The following is a 15,139-nucleotide window of genomic DNA, read 5'->3' as shown; positions in this document are numbered from 1 at the left end:
ATTTAGAATATTTAGATGATAACTATTTTAAAGTCAACACATTGTATGATGTAAGTATAAAAAGAAAAGTGAGTAATGATGAAATCAGAGTAAAAGTTCTATTTCATTAAATGACTTAAAATACCAAAGATGAAAGAAAAGAAGCTTTATGAGGCAAGAAGTACATCTTATCTGATATTCCAGAAATTTGCCATCAACTTGGTCCAGCATGGACAGCTTATAGATGCCTAGGGAATTTGAAAGGGTGAATCAAACAGATAGTCTATTTGGAAATGTCCTACTTATCTTTTTTGGAATCTTTTATAATTTAGTCATCTTGAAATATGAGAGTTAACCTATCCAGAGAAATGTGATAAATGAATAAACTTAGTTTACTTAACTAAGTTTATTTATGTAGTACTTTACTTTGTGGAAAACTATCTGGGCAAGGAACACAGGATCCTATGATGAGCACAGTTCTTGCCTTGAAGGTTAGATGGGAGGGTGAGAAGTGTGAACCAGACAAGCTAACAGGTCATTGTGATAAGTACCAAGGCTGCTGCCCATGGGACCCTGCAAAGGGCCCCAGGCTAAGGGGGAAAATAGTTTTTTGATGACTATCTTGTGCACCCTGATTCCAGATGAGTCTCCTGGAGGTACCACAGGGCTAATTAGGCGAAGCCCAGAGTCCTCCCTGAGAAAGACCCTGATCTTGGAATCAGAAAAATATCTCTAGGAGAAGGTATTGATACTACTAGGGTAAGTCAAGAGCAAAAGTATAAAAAGGTATTAAAAGATGAAATTATGAGAAGAGGGGTCAGGTTTTGGAAGGACATTGTATCCAACAAAGTACATATTTTGTGCAGAAGGACTTGGAGGCAAGAGAGCACATGGAACTTCCTGGCCCTTTAAAAGGTCAGTTAAGAGATGAAAGTCCTGACTTTTAACAATCCATATTGAGAGAGCAATACCCTGAGAATAACCCCATTTCAATTCAAGGGATAGGTCAGATAGGGAAGGGAAAGGTCAATGAAATCCAGCACCATCATGGAGCTAGAAACAATGGGTATTCTTAATGCTATGATGCCTTATGTCCCAGGTGTGAGCTTTACTTTGCAAAATAAAACAAAATCCTAAGCACATTCTCTGAATGTTTTTGTTCAGAGCCTGGTTTTCAGGAGGTGTTTTTTTGTTTGTTTGTTTGTTTGTTTTTTGTTTGTTTGTTTTTTTTCATAAACCTCTTTCAAGGAATAGAATTGAGAGAGAGAATAAAAATATACCCTCTTTTTGTGTCAATCTTGGGCCTGTGAGAAATAATGCAAAACCAAGTCCTATGTATGTATAAAAATAGGGACTTAAATAATACACAGCAAATCATGACAGCACTTAGTTCTTGGGAAGGAAGACATAACCTGAAACAGAGAATCAGCTTTATATATTCGCTATTTAAACAATCAGAAAAATTGGGAGAAAATGTTAGCATTTATTAACTTGGGTCATGAGTAACCAGGTTTAGTGTATTATTTTATATTATCTGCTCTCTTTAAAAAAAATAATAATCAGGTGCCTCTTAGCTCATGTTTGGCTCTTGAGGGGCCCATATGCTCATCTCAGCCTTTTGCCAAACTCACAAACCTCTGTTCAGCTGGGGAAGCAAAAATTAACCTCTCCTCTTTTTGCAGTTTCACTAATTTCATGATCATGCCCCTTCAAGGTGGGTTGATTTCTAATGTGATCATTTTAATGTTAACTTAATGTACAATCAAAGCAAAAGAGATGAAATAAAATGCCCTTATTATCTATTAGTACATGATGAAAAGATTTTTAAAATAAAGTGATACAATACATAGCCAAAGATTGTTACGTATTGGATATTTTAGACTCTAAGGAAATTATTTAGGAGACTGAATATATAAATCTAAAAAGAAAGAAAGGGGAAAAGGCAAATTAGTTTGCTTCTCATTGTAATTTTGATTTAATGATGTCTCATCGGGTTGTGAGTCAGAGGCAGGAGACTCGTGATCATTGTTCGCCACAGCAGATGCTGTGCTCAAACCTCCTTTGTTGTCCGGGATTTCTACAAGCTTCTGCCCTTCTCTCTAAAGCTCAAGGTAAGGTGGACATCAATGACTGGTGTGTACACAATATGAAGAGAAATTCTAAAATAGTAGAGAAATAGTTGATTGTTGAGTGCCAGATTTCTGTTCTCTAGCATTATTTCCCAATTTAAATCCAACCAACATGGCACCTCTCTCTCTCTTTCCTGACGGAGAGGTGTTCCACTCCCCCCATCACAGTATTTTATCTTTGTGAATCTGATAGACTGGAATACGAAGAACTTAATGGAATAATATTTTGTATCAGATACTGTGCTAAAAGCATTCCTGTCATTCAACCGCTATTACTAGCTCCATACTCTAGGTAAGCAGACAGGTTTAGAGAAGTTCAGGGAATCACCTGTAGTTACACAGCCATTAGGCTGTAGAACTGAAGTATAAACCCAGGCAGTTAGGTCTCCAAAGTCCAAGCTTTCAACCACTTTGTTAGACCTCTTCCTCATGTAGTTTTTAAGCCACATTTGTTTGATTACCAAAGAGGTTCTTGAAGGAGAGACAGTATAACGTAGTGATTGAAAGCATAGAACTTGACATCAGACACCCAGTATTCCAACCTGTTGTCACCATGACCACAAACCAATTGCTCTCTAAAGTGAAAATGATAATATCCCTACCTCCTAAGGTTATGGTGAAGAGTAAATGTGATAGATAAAATATTGAATGCTTGACTGAGTGGCTGGTACATCATAAGCAAATAATAAATATAAAAGTAATCAAATAAATATTGTTTTGTTAGAAAGGATACCAAATTAAAAGGCTAAGAGTTGGGTCCTCAATGAAAACAAATTTTAGGGGAGCCAGAAAATTGAAAAAAGACTTAAAAAAAACTCTCTGCATTCCCTGTGCCTATTATTTTTTATGCACAACCTTAAAGAACATTAATAGTCACCTAGTTTCTACTTGACTGTACCTGTTAGACCTAAGATTAGACCAGAAACACATTGATTCATTGATTCATTCAGTATTAATCAATTTCACACCCTATGCTAGACACTGTGTAATCAGAACTCTGAGACTGTGCTATCATGAAACTATAATCTGGACATTCATCAAAATCTCTTGATATGTGCCAGCAGATGATAGTAAATGAATATTTCTGTAACGTAAAATGACAAAGTCACCTGATAGTATGTCATGAACTATTGCACAGTTTTGTATAATCGCTTGGAAAGTTTGTGTGGGTGTACTCAGATTTCTTTCAGAGATTCACAAAATGATAGATACATTTTTTTTCTTATTCCTCAGGGCTCATCAACATACCTGCGGTAGCCCTTGGAATATTCTCTGGAGGGATAGTAATGAAAAAATTCAGAATCGGTGTATATGGAGCTGCAAAAATATACCTGGGATCATCAGTCCTTGGATACCTCCTATTCCTTTCCCTATTTGCCCTGGGCTGTGAAAACTCTGATGTGGCAGGATTAACTGTCTCCTACCAAGGGTATGTTCACTCATGAAATGATCTGAAGAGATTGGCTTGCTTAATCAAATTAATTTTTCATAGAGTTTCATAATAAGATAATTTGATTTTTAACCATCATCACCATGGAAAGGGAATAATTGTTCTATTGTTCCATAACTGATGATATTTATGACATGAAAGTTATAATTGTCACCAAAATCTGTCATCTCTTTTGAATTTGAATGTCTTAAAGAAATATAAAAAATGACAAACCTACTTCTGACTTTAGGGCAGCAACCTGATAGTGGACAATTCAAGGCTTGAATCCTGCCTCTTCCCATTCTTAGTGAAAGACATTGTATGGGTTATTTAATAGAATCCAGCTTCAATTTTCCCATTTAAAAATAAAAGTAATTACTGCCTTTTAAGGTTTTATAAGACTTAAGCAAGAGAGCATATGTAAAAGTGGTCAGTATTGCCTAGTACAAAATATATATGCCATTCATGGAAACAATTGTATTTTTTTCTATGACCATAACTGGGAACATCTCCATGCCACCCTTTGGGGTATCTGTTGTACTCAAACCAGGTAAAGTTTTAGGAGACAATGCTGTTCCTCAACCCAGTGACCCACATGGCAGCTCTCTTTAGTTCTTTGCAGTTGGCCAAGAGAACTTATTGATACTCTCAGACCTATGCCATCCCGATGGGTGGGGGATTGAGTTTCTTGGCTTCCAGAGTTTATCACTCTTTTGTTTAAATTAAAAGTATAGTAGACATACAATAGTATATGTTTTCAGGTGTACAACATAGTGATTCAACATTTATATACCTTATGATTTGATCACCATGGTAAATCTAGTAAGCATTTGTCACCCTACAAAGTCATCTATATATATAATAGAGGAATATGCAAATTAGCCAGGACGCGGTAACATCACAACTGAACAACAGGGATCTGAGGCTGCATGGCACCTGGCCAGGCAAGGGACCACAGGCCATGGCCCCCACCAGCAGGGCTTGACAGGGGATCTCAGGCTGTGCCCCCCGCTTGGCAAGGCTTGACGGGGACCTCAGGCCACACCCCCCTCCTGGTGGGGCTTGACAGGGATATCAGGCTGCCCCTCACCTGGCGGAGCTTGACGGGGACCTCCGGTTGCACCCCCCGCCCCACCCGGCAGGGCTTGACAGGGGACCTCAGGCCTCAGATAGGCAAGCAGGTGAGTGGTTGGGAGCCAGCAGCCCCAGATTGTGAGAGGGATGTCCGACAGCTGGTTTAGAATCTGGCCTAAACTGGCAGTCAGACATCTCCCAAGGGGTCCCAGATTGGAGAGTGTGCAGGCTGGGCTGAGGGACACCCCCTCCATGCATGAATTTTGTGCATTGGGCCTCTAGTTATATAATTGACTATATTCCCTGTGCTGTACATTACATCTCTGTGACTTATTTATTTTAACACTGGAAATTTATTACCTTTTATGCTCCTTCACCTTCACCTTTTTCACCCATTTCCCTACCTCCCTCCCCTCTGTCAACCATCAGTTTGTTCTCTCATCTATGAGTCTATTTCTGTTTTGTTTTATTTGTTCATTTGTTTCTGATGGAGTTTGGGTTTTTTTTAGATTCCATATACAAGTAAAGTCATATGGTATTTATTTTCTCTGTCTGACTCATTTTACTTAGCACAATTCCCTGTAGGTCCATCCACATTGTCAGACATGACAGATTTCATTATTTTTTCATTACTGAGTAACATTCCGATATATCTCACATTCTTTTTATTCATTCATTTATCGATGGATATCTAAGTTGATTCTAAATCTTGGCTATTGTAAATAATGTTGCCATACACTTAAGGGTGCTTATATCTTTTACAGTATGTGTTCTCATTTTCTTCAGATAAATACTCCAAAGTGGAATCTATTACTTTTCATTTAAGGCTAGTCGCCCCTCACTAAGCCCCTGCCAGCCTGGTGGCCCCATGCAGCCTGCTGTTCAGTCATTACTGTGAGGGCATCCTGACCAATTTTCACATTACCCTTTTATTAGTATAGATTAATGAAGGTAGGTTAAATTTATCACCTAGGGTAATCTTGATGGAGAAACACAGGCAGAGACGGTTAGGGGTGATCAGGCTGGCAGGTGAGCAGTTAGGAGCCATCGGATTGTGAGAGGGATCCTGGATTCGAGAGGTGCAGGCTGGGCTGAGGGGACCTCCTCCTCTCCCCCGTACACGAATTTCATGCATGGGGCCTCTAGTATAAAATAATTGGCTTTATAAAATACAACCTTCTCCCTAGGGATCACTCTGAATCACTGTGATTCTGCACACTCAATAGGAACATTGTCAAGAACCTTTAGATGAGGTAGTGGAAGGAAAAAAAGCTGCTTTTGCAATAATGAGAATAAATCTATTGTGAGACAAGAATTTAGAATCCAGAGACTTGTAAGGGTTGTAATTTGTCACTAATAAACCTTGGAATTTGAGCAAATTATCTGCCCACTGTGGACCTGACTTTCTGATCTGCCAAAAGTGAAATTGTCCTAGATCTCAACCAGATTCCTTTCAGCTCCATCCTTCTGTGATCTCTGGATTGATAGTCCCTGATTCTGGGCTTTCAGAGGCACATATTTATACTTTCAGATACTACCGAACAGTCTCAGTTAACAAGTGATGCCTTATGGAAGGGAATAGAATGAAATATTCCTGTATGACTTGTCAGGAGATCTAGTTAAAAACTCATTTTGTTTGAGACATCTCAGAGGTCTCTCTTTTTACATTTGAAGTGACCAAATCCATAGCCATCCTACTTGATAGAATATTACATCCATTAAGAAATTATGATTACAATTATTAGAGGAAATAGCTTTCAGAGGGAAGGGTCAAAATGATTGATTCTTTCTCCAAAATAGATTACCATTTTTTAATTGGCTGATTTACCAAAATCTTGTTTCTTAGCCTACTATGTACCAGGAATTATTTTTGGTGTTAGTGATATAGAAGTGAATAAAACAAATAGTTATCAATGAGTGTACATGACAGTTTTTAAGTTTCTGATCTTTTTTTTTTTTTTGTAAAAAAAAAATGGGGGGGGGAAGAGAATAAGCAAATAAGTAAATTCAAAATGGGAGGGGAAGAAATGAATTATGAAGGGCCAATGGATGCTAATTAAGGAACAGATAGAAGAGACATACCGTTGTATAAGTATACCCATAGAAGAATAAAGAGATATGAATAGGGTAAGGAGAATAAGTATAGAAGGATTCAGTAATTCAAGTGAGAAGAAATAGAAGTGAGGGAGAAGGAATTCTGGGAGAGATTAAGGGGGAAATACAATAAATGAGAGAGAAAAAAAGAGAGGGAAAAAAATAAGAGATGATAATAAAAATTAGGTCATGTTAACTGTTTTTAAAAAGCCAGCTTTTTGAGGCAGAGATTGTCTCATTCATATTTTTAGTCATCTTCTCCCAAAACAAGTGCTTGGAAGGCTTCCGATAAATTTTTTATGAATAAATGAATGGGTAAGTCATTTAAAAAAGCATGTGAAATAAAGTCAAAAGATTTGAAAGAGCTCCAAATGGTGGGAGGATATGTGGGAGAAAGAAAAGTTAGATGAATTGGCCATGCATTTATTAGTCAGATATACACTAATAAGATATGCAGCTCCTACAGATGTCAAAAGTCTATTGAAATGTTCACTTCCCGAATCTTGTTTTCTTCACCATACCATTAGCAATGCCAATTCTACTGATGTTTAAACAACCCTGAAGGAAATTTACACACACTCCATTTACAATGCATTTAAGTACTATCATAAATTGCTCTAAAGTTTACTTTTCTGCCTTGTAGCCATTTTCATACATCTTTGCATAGAAATATATGAGAAGATTCTAGAGGCAATAGACATTAATAAAAAACCATATTATGTAGAGTTCAAAATCTCTATAGATAACTTTCAAAAGAATGCTATTCATAGTGGCTGGACTCACATTTAATGATCAGAAGCTAATATTTCTAATGAGAATTACTTTTCCAAAAGGGAAACGTTGTTGGCAGTGCCATTTATATCACTCCAGAACATTGATTTTTTAAAATATTGGGGTACTGTCTGCTAAGAGGTAATATTTTATACTGTTACATTTCTTTTCAGAACCAAACCTGTCTCTTATCATGAACGAGCTCTCTTTTCAGATTGCAACTCAAGATGCAAATGTTCAGAGACAAAGTGGGAACCCATGTGTGGTGAAAATGGAATCACATATGCATCAGCTTGTCTTGCTGGCTGTCAAACCTCCACCAGGAGTGGCAAAACCATTGTAAGGAATCTTCTCTAAAGTGTGTACCCATGGGCCTGAAACAATACGTAACTATACAAGTCTACGGGGGTAGGGCTCAGGGGCCAACCCAGATCGAGACCACACTGGTAGGAATCCTGGCTCTTACTCTGCCCTTGTTTTTTTTTTTTAATTCATTTTTTTTAAATTGTTGACAGTATTACAGATGACCTTCATTTTTCCCCATTTTGCCCCCCGACCCCGCACCCCAGGCCTTCCCCAAACTATTGTCTGTGTCCATGGGCTATGAGTATATGTTCCTTGGTTAATCTCTTCCAGTCCCCTCCACCCACCTCCTCACTGAGATCTGTTATCTATGCCCTTGTTTTCTTGGGTGGAGATAGGAAATATTATCATCATAAAGAAACTAGAGCTGTTGAAAGAATTAGGCTAAGAATTAAAATCATGGAATGGGCTGGATTAGCTTGGCAGTTATGTAGTCTAATTCTCTCATTTTGCTTTTAAGGAATATTATTCTTGAATGAGAAAGTATAAATCGTAAGATCATATAATAAGATCTGTATTGGGATCCATGTCTGCTGACCCCACCACCAATGGTTTTAGGGACGGGACCAATAGAGGCCAGTGTTAGGAAGGCGAGCCTACAAAGTCTAGACCCAAAGGTCAGGAATCTGTTTTTGAGAAGGTTGATGTTTCTGGGACTGCTCCTCCTGAGAAATCAAGCCAATTTGTGTAATAAAGAGTTGGTGACTGGAATGAAGGGTTCCTCTAGGATGGAAGAGGAAGATGAGGTTGGAACTATAGATAGAAAATCAAGGGTTTTATGTACTTCATTATTAACAGACTCATCCCCCTAGTCACACCTTCACATTCCTACTCAAACACAAACTCTTCCTCATATCCGCTGTGTATACTGCACAGTGGTCAGATGGCTTTGTACTGTGGCTGATGAGATCTGCCTGTATTTGACAGTCCTAGAGGGCTGAAAATAAACACACATATATTTTTTACACATGCTTGTCAACAATAGGAGAATGCTTAGGCAAACACTTCTGCAGTCACAGGGTAACACTTTGATTTCCTCTCTGGTTATTGCTATTTTGACATTTTATTCAGAACATAAAGGATTGGTCTCTAGCAATAGTAAGACTACCCTCCCTTCTGAAATCTCAGTTTTTACCCTCCCTCCCTTTTCATCTTTCTTTCCTTTTAATTTTTTTTTTCTTTCAGCCACTACTTTTTGCAAACAACTGCTTCAGGAAAAGCAGTTGTTTAATTAGTGCTTCATTTATTGAAGACATTGCATGCCAGGGACTAAGAAAGGTGTTTTAAAAACAAACTCGCACTTAAACATTATTTCCTCAAGTAGACGGGTATTATTTTATTTGTTTTCCTCATGTGAGAACTGTGGCACTGAAATACAAGGGATGCCTAAAACTCACATATCTAGTGAGAGACAGTCAAGATTAAAAAGCTTTTTACCTGACATTAAGAAAATCTCTATCACTTCTCTTTTTTGAAAAGGAAATGCCATCTTTATTTTACTGTTTATCTAAAAATTCAAACTTTTCTATGATAAAAATTACAACTTATATGTATACATTCATATATGAATTTACAGAAATAAACTGATGAGAGGTTATTAAAGTTGCTTTTCTGTCCACAATTAAGTTGAGTTTTATTTCTCAGAAGATTTTTTCCTAGTAACCACTATAAATGATGTCATATCCTCAAATTGTGCCTCTTTATTTAACAAATTTTTATTGAATGCTGAAGAACCTATTTGGGGCTGTAGATGTGAAATGATGACAAAGCAGACAGTTTCAAAGGTGACATTCTAGTGAAGATACATAGTTAAAAATAAATCCTCTCTAATAAAATGCTAATATGCAAATTAACCATCACTCCGCTACATAAGCCGCACCCACCAGCCAAGCCACGCCCACCAGCCAATCAGGGCGAGTATGCAAATTAACCCAAACCAAGAAGGCTACAGCCACAGAGAGCAAGGTTTCCCAGGTAACAGAGCAAACCAAGCTTTCCATAGCCATTGCAGGCCTAAGCCTCCAATCAAGCTACAAAGTTTTAATTATAGAAGGTAAACAAATTCAAACAAATGGCAGCAGAATGGAGCTTGAGAGAGCAGGCCAGGGTTGCCGGCGGCAACAGGGGAAGCAAAGCTTTCCCCACACCCTGGCCGGGCTCACCCACTCAAGGCTACAAAGTTTCAATTGTAGAAGGTGAATTAACTGCCACAGAAATGGCTGCCGCCCCAGAGGGAGCAGCAGGCTTGGCTCCGCTCCAGGCTACAAAGTTTCAATTGTAGAAGGAAAATAAATCCCAGATACCAGAGCCTCTGCTTGGGTTGCCAGGGGGCGTGGCCGGCCTGCAAACCACCACAGGCCCCTCGCTCAGGCCGCCCCATGCCCCAAGGGAACCCCCATCCTGATCCGGGACACCCTTTAGGGCAAACCAGCTGGCCCCCACCCGTGCACCAGGCCTCTATCCTATCTAATAAGAGTTATATGCAGATTGATCATCACTGCAACACACAATATAGCTGCCCCCATGTGGTCAAAGATCCTGCCCCCATGTGGACACAAGATGGCCACTATAAGATGGCCAGCAGGAGAGGGCAGTTGGGAGGCACCCGGCCTGCAAGGGAGGGCAGTTGGAGGTGATCAACCCTGCAGGAGAGGGCAGTTAGGGGTGACCAGGCTGGCAGAGGAGGGAAGTTGGGGACAAACGGGCTGGCAGGGGAGCAGTTAAGCATCAACCAGGCTGGCAGTGGAGTGGTTAGGGGGTGATCAGGCTGGCAGGCAGAAGCGGTTAGGGGCAATCAGGAAGGCAGGCAGGCAAGCAGTTGGGAGCCAGCAGTCCTGGATTGTGAGAGGGATGTCCGACTGCCCGTTTAGGCCCAATCCCACCAAGATCGGGCCTAAACGGGCAGTCGGACATCCCTCCAGGAGTCCCAGATTGGAGAGGGTACAGGCTGGGCTGAGGGACAACCCCCCGCCGTGCACGAATTTCGTGCACCGGGCTTCTAGTGATTATATAATGTTCTAACAGGGAGCAATAAGCACTGTGAGGAAAAGAGGAGTGAGGATAAAAGGGTGGAAAGATGGGGGTATTATTTTGAATGGGTGATCATGGAAGCTCTCTTTAATGAAATACCTGAGCAGAGATCTGCGGTGTATATACCATCTCTGGAGCCACCTAGAAGAGCTGCCCAGCAGAGAAAACAGCAAGGAAGCATGGGTAAACTCGCCGGGTTTGAGGCTTGACAAGGGCATGATGGAAACCCATGTGTGTGGCTGAAGCAGGAGGAGAAGGGAAAAATCATTGAGCAGTCAGTTCTGAGTGGGATCCAGGGGCTAAGTCATACACCATGCATAAGCCACTTTAAGGATTGTGGATTTTATACAAGTACGAGATTCGTGCACTGGGGGTGGGGGTCCCTCAGCCCGGCCTGCACCCTCTTGCCGTCCTGGAGCCCTCAGGGGATGTCTGACTGATGGCTTAGGCCCACTCCCCACCGGTAGTTAGACCCTTAGCACTGCCACGGAGGAGGGAAAGGCTCCCACCACTGGTGGTCAGTGCGTGTCATAGCAACCAGTCATTCCGCAGTTCAGTTGATTTGAATATTATCCTTTTATTATATCCCATATAATAAAAGGCTAGCCACCATAAGTGCAATGACTGGAACAACCAGAGACCAGAACCACCACGGCCCCTCGCAAGTGGTTAGGGGCGATCAGACAGGCAGGCAGAGTGATTAGGGGTGATTAGGTAGGCAGTCCAGCGGTTAGGGGTGATCAGGTAGGCAGGCAAGTGGTTAGGGGCAACCAGGTAGGCAAACGGCCCCTTGCTGGGCTGGCCCCACCCCCAAGCCAGTGGTTAGCGGTAATCAGGCAGGCAGGCAGAGTGGTTAGGGGTGATCAGGCAGGTAGACCAGTGATTAGGGGTCATCAAGTAGGCAGGCAAGTGGTTAAGGACGATCAGGTAGGCAGACAGCCCCTCCTAGGGCTGGCCCTGTCCCCCAGCAAGCAGTTAGGGGTGGTCAGGTAGGCAGATTACCCCTTGTAGGGCTGGCCCCGCCCCCCAGCAAAGAAAGAGGGAGGCTTAGGCCACCAACGGTGACTCTGTGGCAGGTGTGCGGCTGTCCAGTGATCGCCCCACAGAGGGAGGCTCAGGCCAGCCAAGCCATCTCACATCACACCTGTTGCCTGCAGAGGGAGGCCACCGGTGGCAGGGTAGTGGGGGGCATCACTGCACAGATGGCAAGCAGTGGCAACAGCGGGGGTGGGCCAGCTGCCTGCAGCCAGAGGAAGGAAAGCCCTGATAGGCCCTGATCTTAGGCCAGGCCCAAGGACCCTACCTGAGGGGTCCCAGATTGTGAGAGGATGCAGGCCGGGCTGAGGGATCCCCCCCCCCCCCGAGTGCACGAATTTTCATGCACCGGGCCTCTAGTAGGATAATAAGAAGCCATTGGAAGGCTAAGAACAATGATGCAATCTGACTGCCTTTTTTTAAAGGTTCCTTTCGGTTACTGTGTGGAAAACACAATAGTTGGATAAGAGTGGACATAAGTTGAGCATAAAGAGACCATTGAGATAATCAAGGCAAGAAATAGTGATGGTTTAGACTTGGAAGTGGCAGAGAAGGAGATAAGGTACAATTGGATTTAGTAGGATTTGCTGGGAGATAATTCTGTAGGATCAGTAGTTTGTAGACCAACCATCAGCTGTCTGGATAATGAAATGTTATCTCTGTAAATTTTGCTTTGTTTGATATATTCTAACACAGAAAAATAGAAGAATATTTCCCTATTGTTTGCATAATATCTGTATACTGAAAACACTTTTTAAATAAATATTTATTTTTAACTTTATTTAAGTTTAACTTCAGTAATTGGACTTTTCTCTGTCTTGTTACAGATATTTCATAACTGCACCTGTGTGGGAATTGAATCCTCTATATCAGGAAATTCCTCAGGCATGGTGGGCAGATGCCAAAAAGATAATGAATGTCCCAAAATGTTTCTGTATTTCCTTGTAATATCAGTCATCACGTCCTATACTTTATCTCTAGGTGGCATACCTGGATATATATTGCTTCTGAGGTGAACATTGACTCTCCTTCCTCAATTTTAATATAAGACATGCTGTAGTCATCTAGAACAGTGGAATCATCATGATTTCTTATAGCTCTCTCAGGAAACATCCTACATCCTCTTTCCACTTTCATACTTTTCCCACATTAGGTTCTTATACAAAAATGTGGTTGAATAGAAGTTTTCCGAGTGAGAAATGTTTGCAAACCATTGGTCTAGAAAGAAATGTTAGTGCCTGCATCACTGTAGCCACTAAATCAATAGTCTGCTATTTCTAATGCTGTTGATATTAATCAGCATAGACTAAATGTGTTTTAGATTAAATGTGGTTTCACTGAATTATGAATGGTAGTAGTTATATGACTCTTTAAAGGCTCATCTAATACCACAATGTTTTATATTTATTATTTTGATATGTAGGTTATTTTTCTATATGTTATTACTCTAACTGGCATATCTGTGTGTGTTTGTATATGGATTCTAATCCACAAATATGGTGCTAATGACTCCAAACATTTTTGCTTTTAAAACCCTGAAATAATTTTTAATACTGTGCACCCCTCTGCATATTTCAAGTGGGCATCTAAAAAATCCTATATAATAAAAGCCTAATATGCTAAGTATCCAGTCATCTGGTCATCCCTTTAACCAATCCTATCTAATAAAAGCGTAATATGCAAATTGACCATCATTCCAACACACAAGATGACTGCCCCCATGTGGTCAAAGATGGCTGCCCCATGTGGACACAAGATGGCTGCCACAAGATGGCCAGCAAAGGAGGACAGTTGGGAGGGACCAGGCCTGCAAGGGAGGGCAGTTGGGGGCAATCAAGCCTGCAGGGGAGGGAAGTTAGGGGTGACCAGGCTGGCAGAGGGAAGTTGGGGGCGACTGGGCCTGCAGGGAAGGGCAGTTGTGGGGGACCCAGGCCTGCAGGGGAAAGCAGTTGGGGGAACCAGGCATGCAGTGGAGGGCAGTTGGGGAGGGACCAGGCCTGTAGGGGAGGGCAGTTAGGGGTGACCAGGCCTGCAGGGGAGGGCAGTTAGGGGCAATCAGGCCAGCAGGGGAGCAATTAGGCATCAATCAGGCTGTCAGGGGAGTGGTTAGGGGGTGATCAGGATGGCAGGCAGAAGCGGTTAGAGGCAATCAGGAAGGCAGGCAGATGAGCAATTGGGAGCCAGCAGTCCTGGACTGTGAGAGGGATATCCAGTAGGATTGGGCCTAAACGGGCAGTCAGACATCCCTCGAGGGGTCCCAGATTGGAGAGGGTGCAGGCTGGGCTGAGGGACACACACCCCCATGCACGAATTTCGTGCACAGGGCCTCTAGTAAAAGCATAATATGCTAATGATATGCTAAGGTCGCTCAACCACTCGCTATGATGTTCACTGACCACCAGAGGGCAGACGCTCTGACCAGTAGGTTAGCTTGCTGCTGGGGTCTGGCCAATTGGGACTGAGTGAGATGGGCCAGACACACCCTGGAGCCCTCTCACGGTCCCTCCTTGGCTGGCCAACCTCCCATGTCCCTCCGCGGTTCCAATTGTGCACCAGTGGGGTCCCTCAGCCTGGCCTGCACCCTCTTGCAACCCGGAACCCTTCAGGGGATGTTGGAGAGCCAGTTTCGGGTCAATCCCACTCAACGCAAGAGCTCTCCCTGGTGGTCAGTGTGCTCCCACAGGGGAGCACCACTCAGCCAGAAGTCAGGCTCATGGCTGGTGAGTGCAGCAGCAGTGGTGGGAGCCTCTCCCACCTCTGTGGCAGTCAGACATCCTCTATGGGCTCCCAGACTGTAAGAGGGTGCAGGCCAGGCTAAGGGACACCCCTGAGTGCATGAATTTCATGCACCGGGCCTCTAGCTTATTATCATAAGTTCAAATAGTAACTAAGCATTGATTTCCAGTATATTGTAAATATTTGCATTTAAAAATATAATGATTTTAAATGTAGGTCACTCTGTTAAATGTAACCAATGGGATCTAAAGAACATGAATTAGAAAACCAATATCACCTAATTTAACCTTTTGCACTCGGATGTCGAGTGTGACTCGACACGGTTAGCATTAGAATAAAGGAATCGAGAAAAAAGCAAGCAAGTGCAAAGGGTTAAAATCATATGAAAAATCTTTTAATAGTCAAAATGTTGCATATTTCTTTCTTTTTGAATTTATATCGTCATTCAACTTCCCTATTGACTCTCTTTCTGTTGTAATATAATTTACTAGAGGCCCGA

General features: G+C 41.9%; 1 protein-coding gene across 1 annotated transcript in view; it reads left to right on the top strand.

Moving 5' to 3' along the window:
* Window positions 1–15,139, top strand: part of SLCO1C1 (solute carrier organic anion transporter family member 1C1) — a 56,173-nt gene that overhangs the window by 35,701 nt on the left and 5,333 nt on the right. The window contains exons 11-13 of the mRNA XM_008140474.3: window positions 3,342–3,537; window positions 7,650–7,815; window positions 12,732–12,916. Coding sequence (XP_008138696.2) covers window positions 3,342–3,537; window positions 7,650–7,815; window positions 12,732–12,916 — 547 coding nt within the window. The remainder of the gene's footprint in view (window positions 1–3,341; window positions 3,538–7,649; window positions 7,816–12,731; window positions 12,917–15,139) is intronic.

The sequence above is a fragment of the Eptesicus fuscus genome, chromosome 7 (genome assembly GCF_027574615.1).
Source record: "Eptesicus fuscus isolate TK198812 chromosome 7, DD_ASM_mEF_20220401, whole genome shotgun sequence".
Classification (NCBI taxonomy): domain Eukaryota; kingdom Metazoa; phylum Chordata; class Mammalia; order Chiroptera; family Vespertilionidae; genus Eptesicus; species Eptesicus fuscus.
The sequence above is the reverse complement of the archived record's forward strand: the minus strand, read 5'-3'. Positions and strand labels throughout refer to the sequence as shown.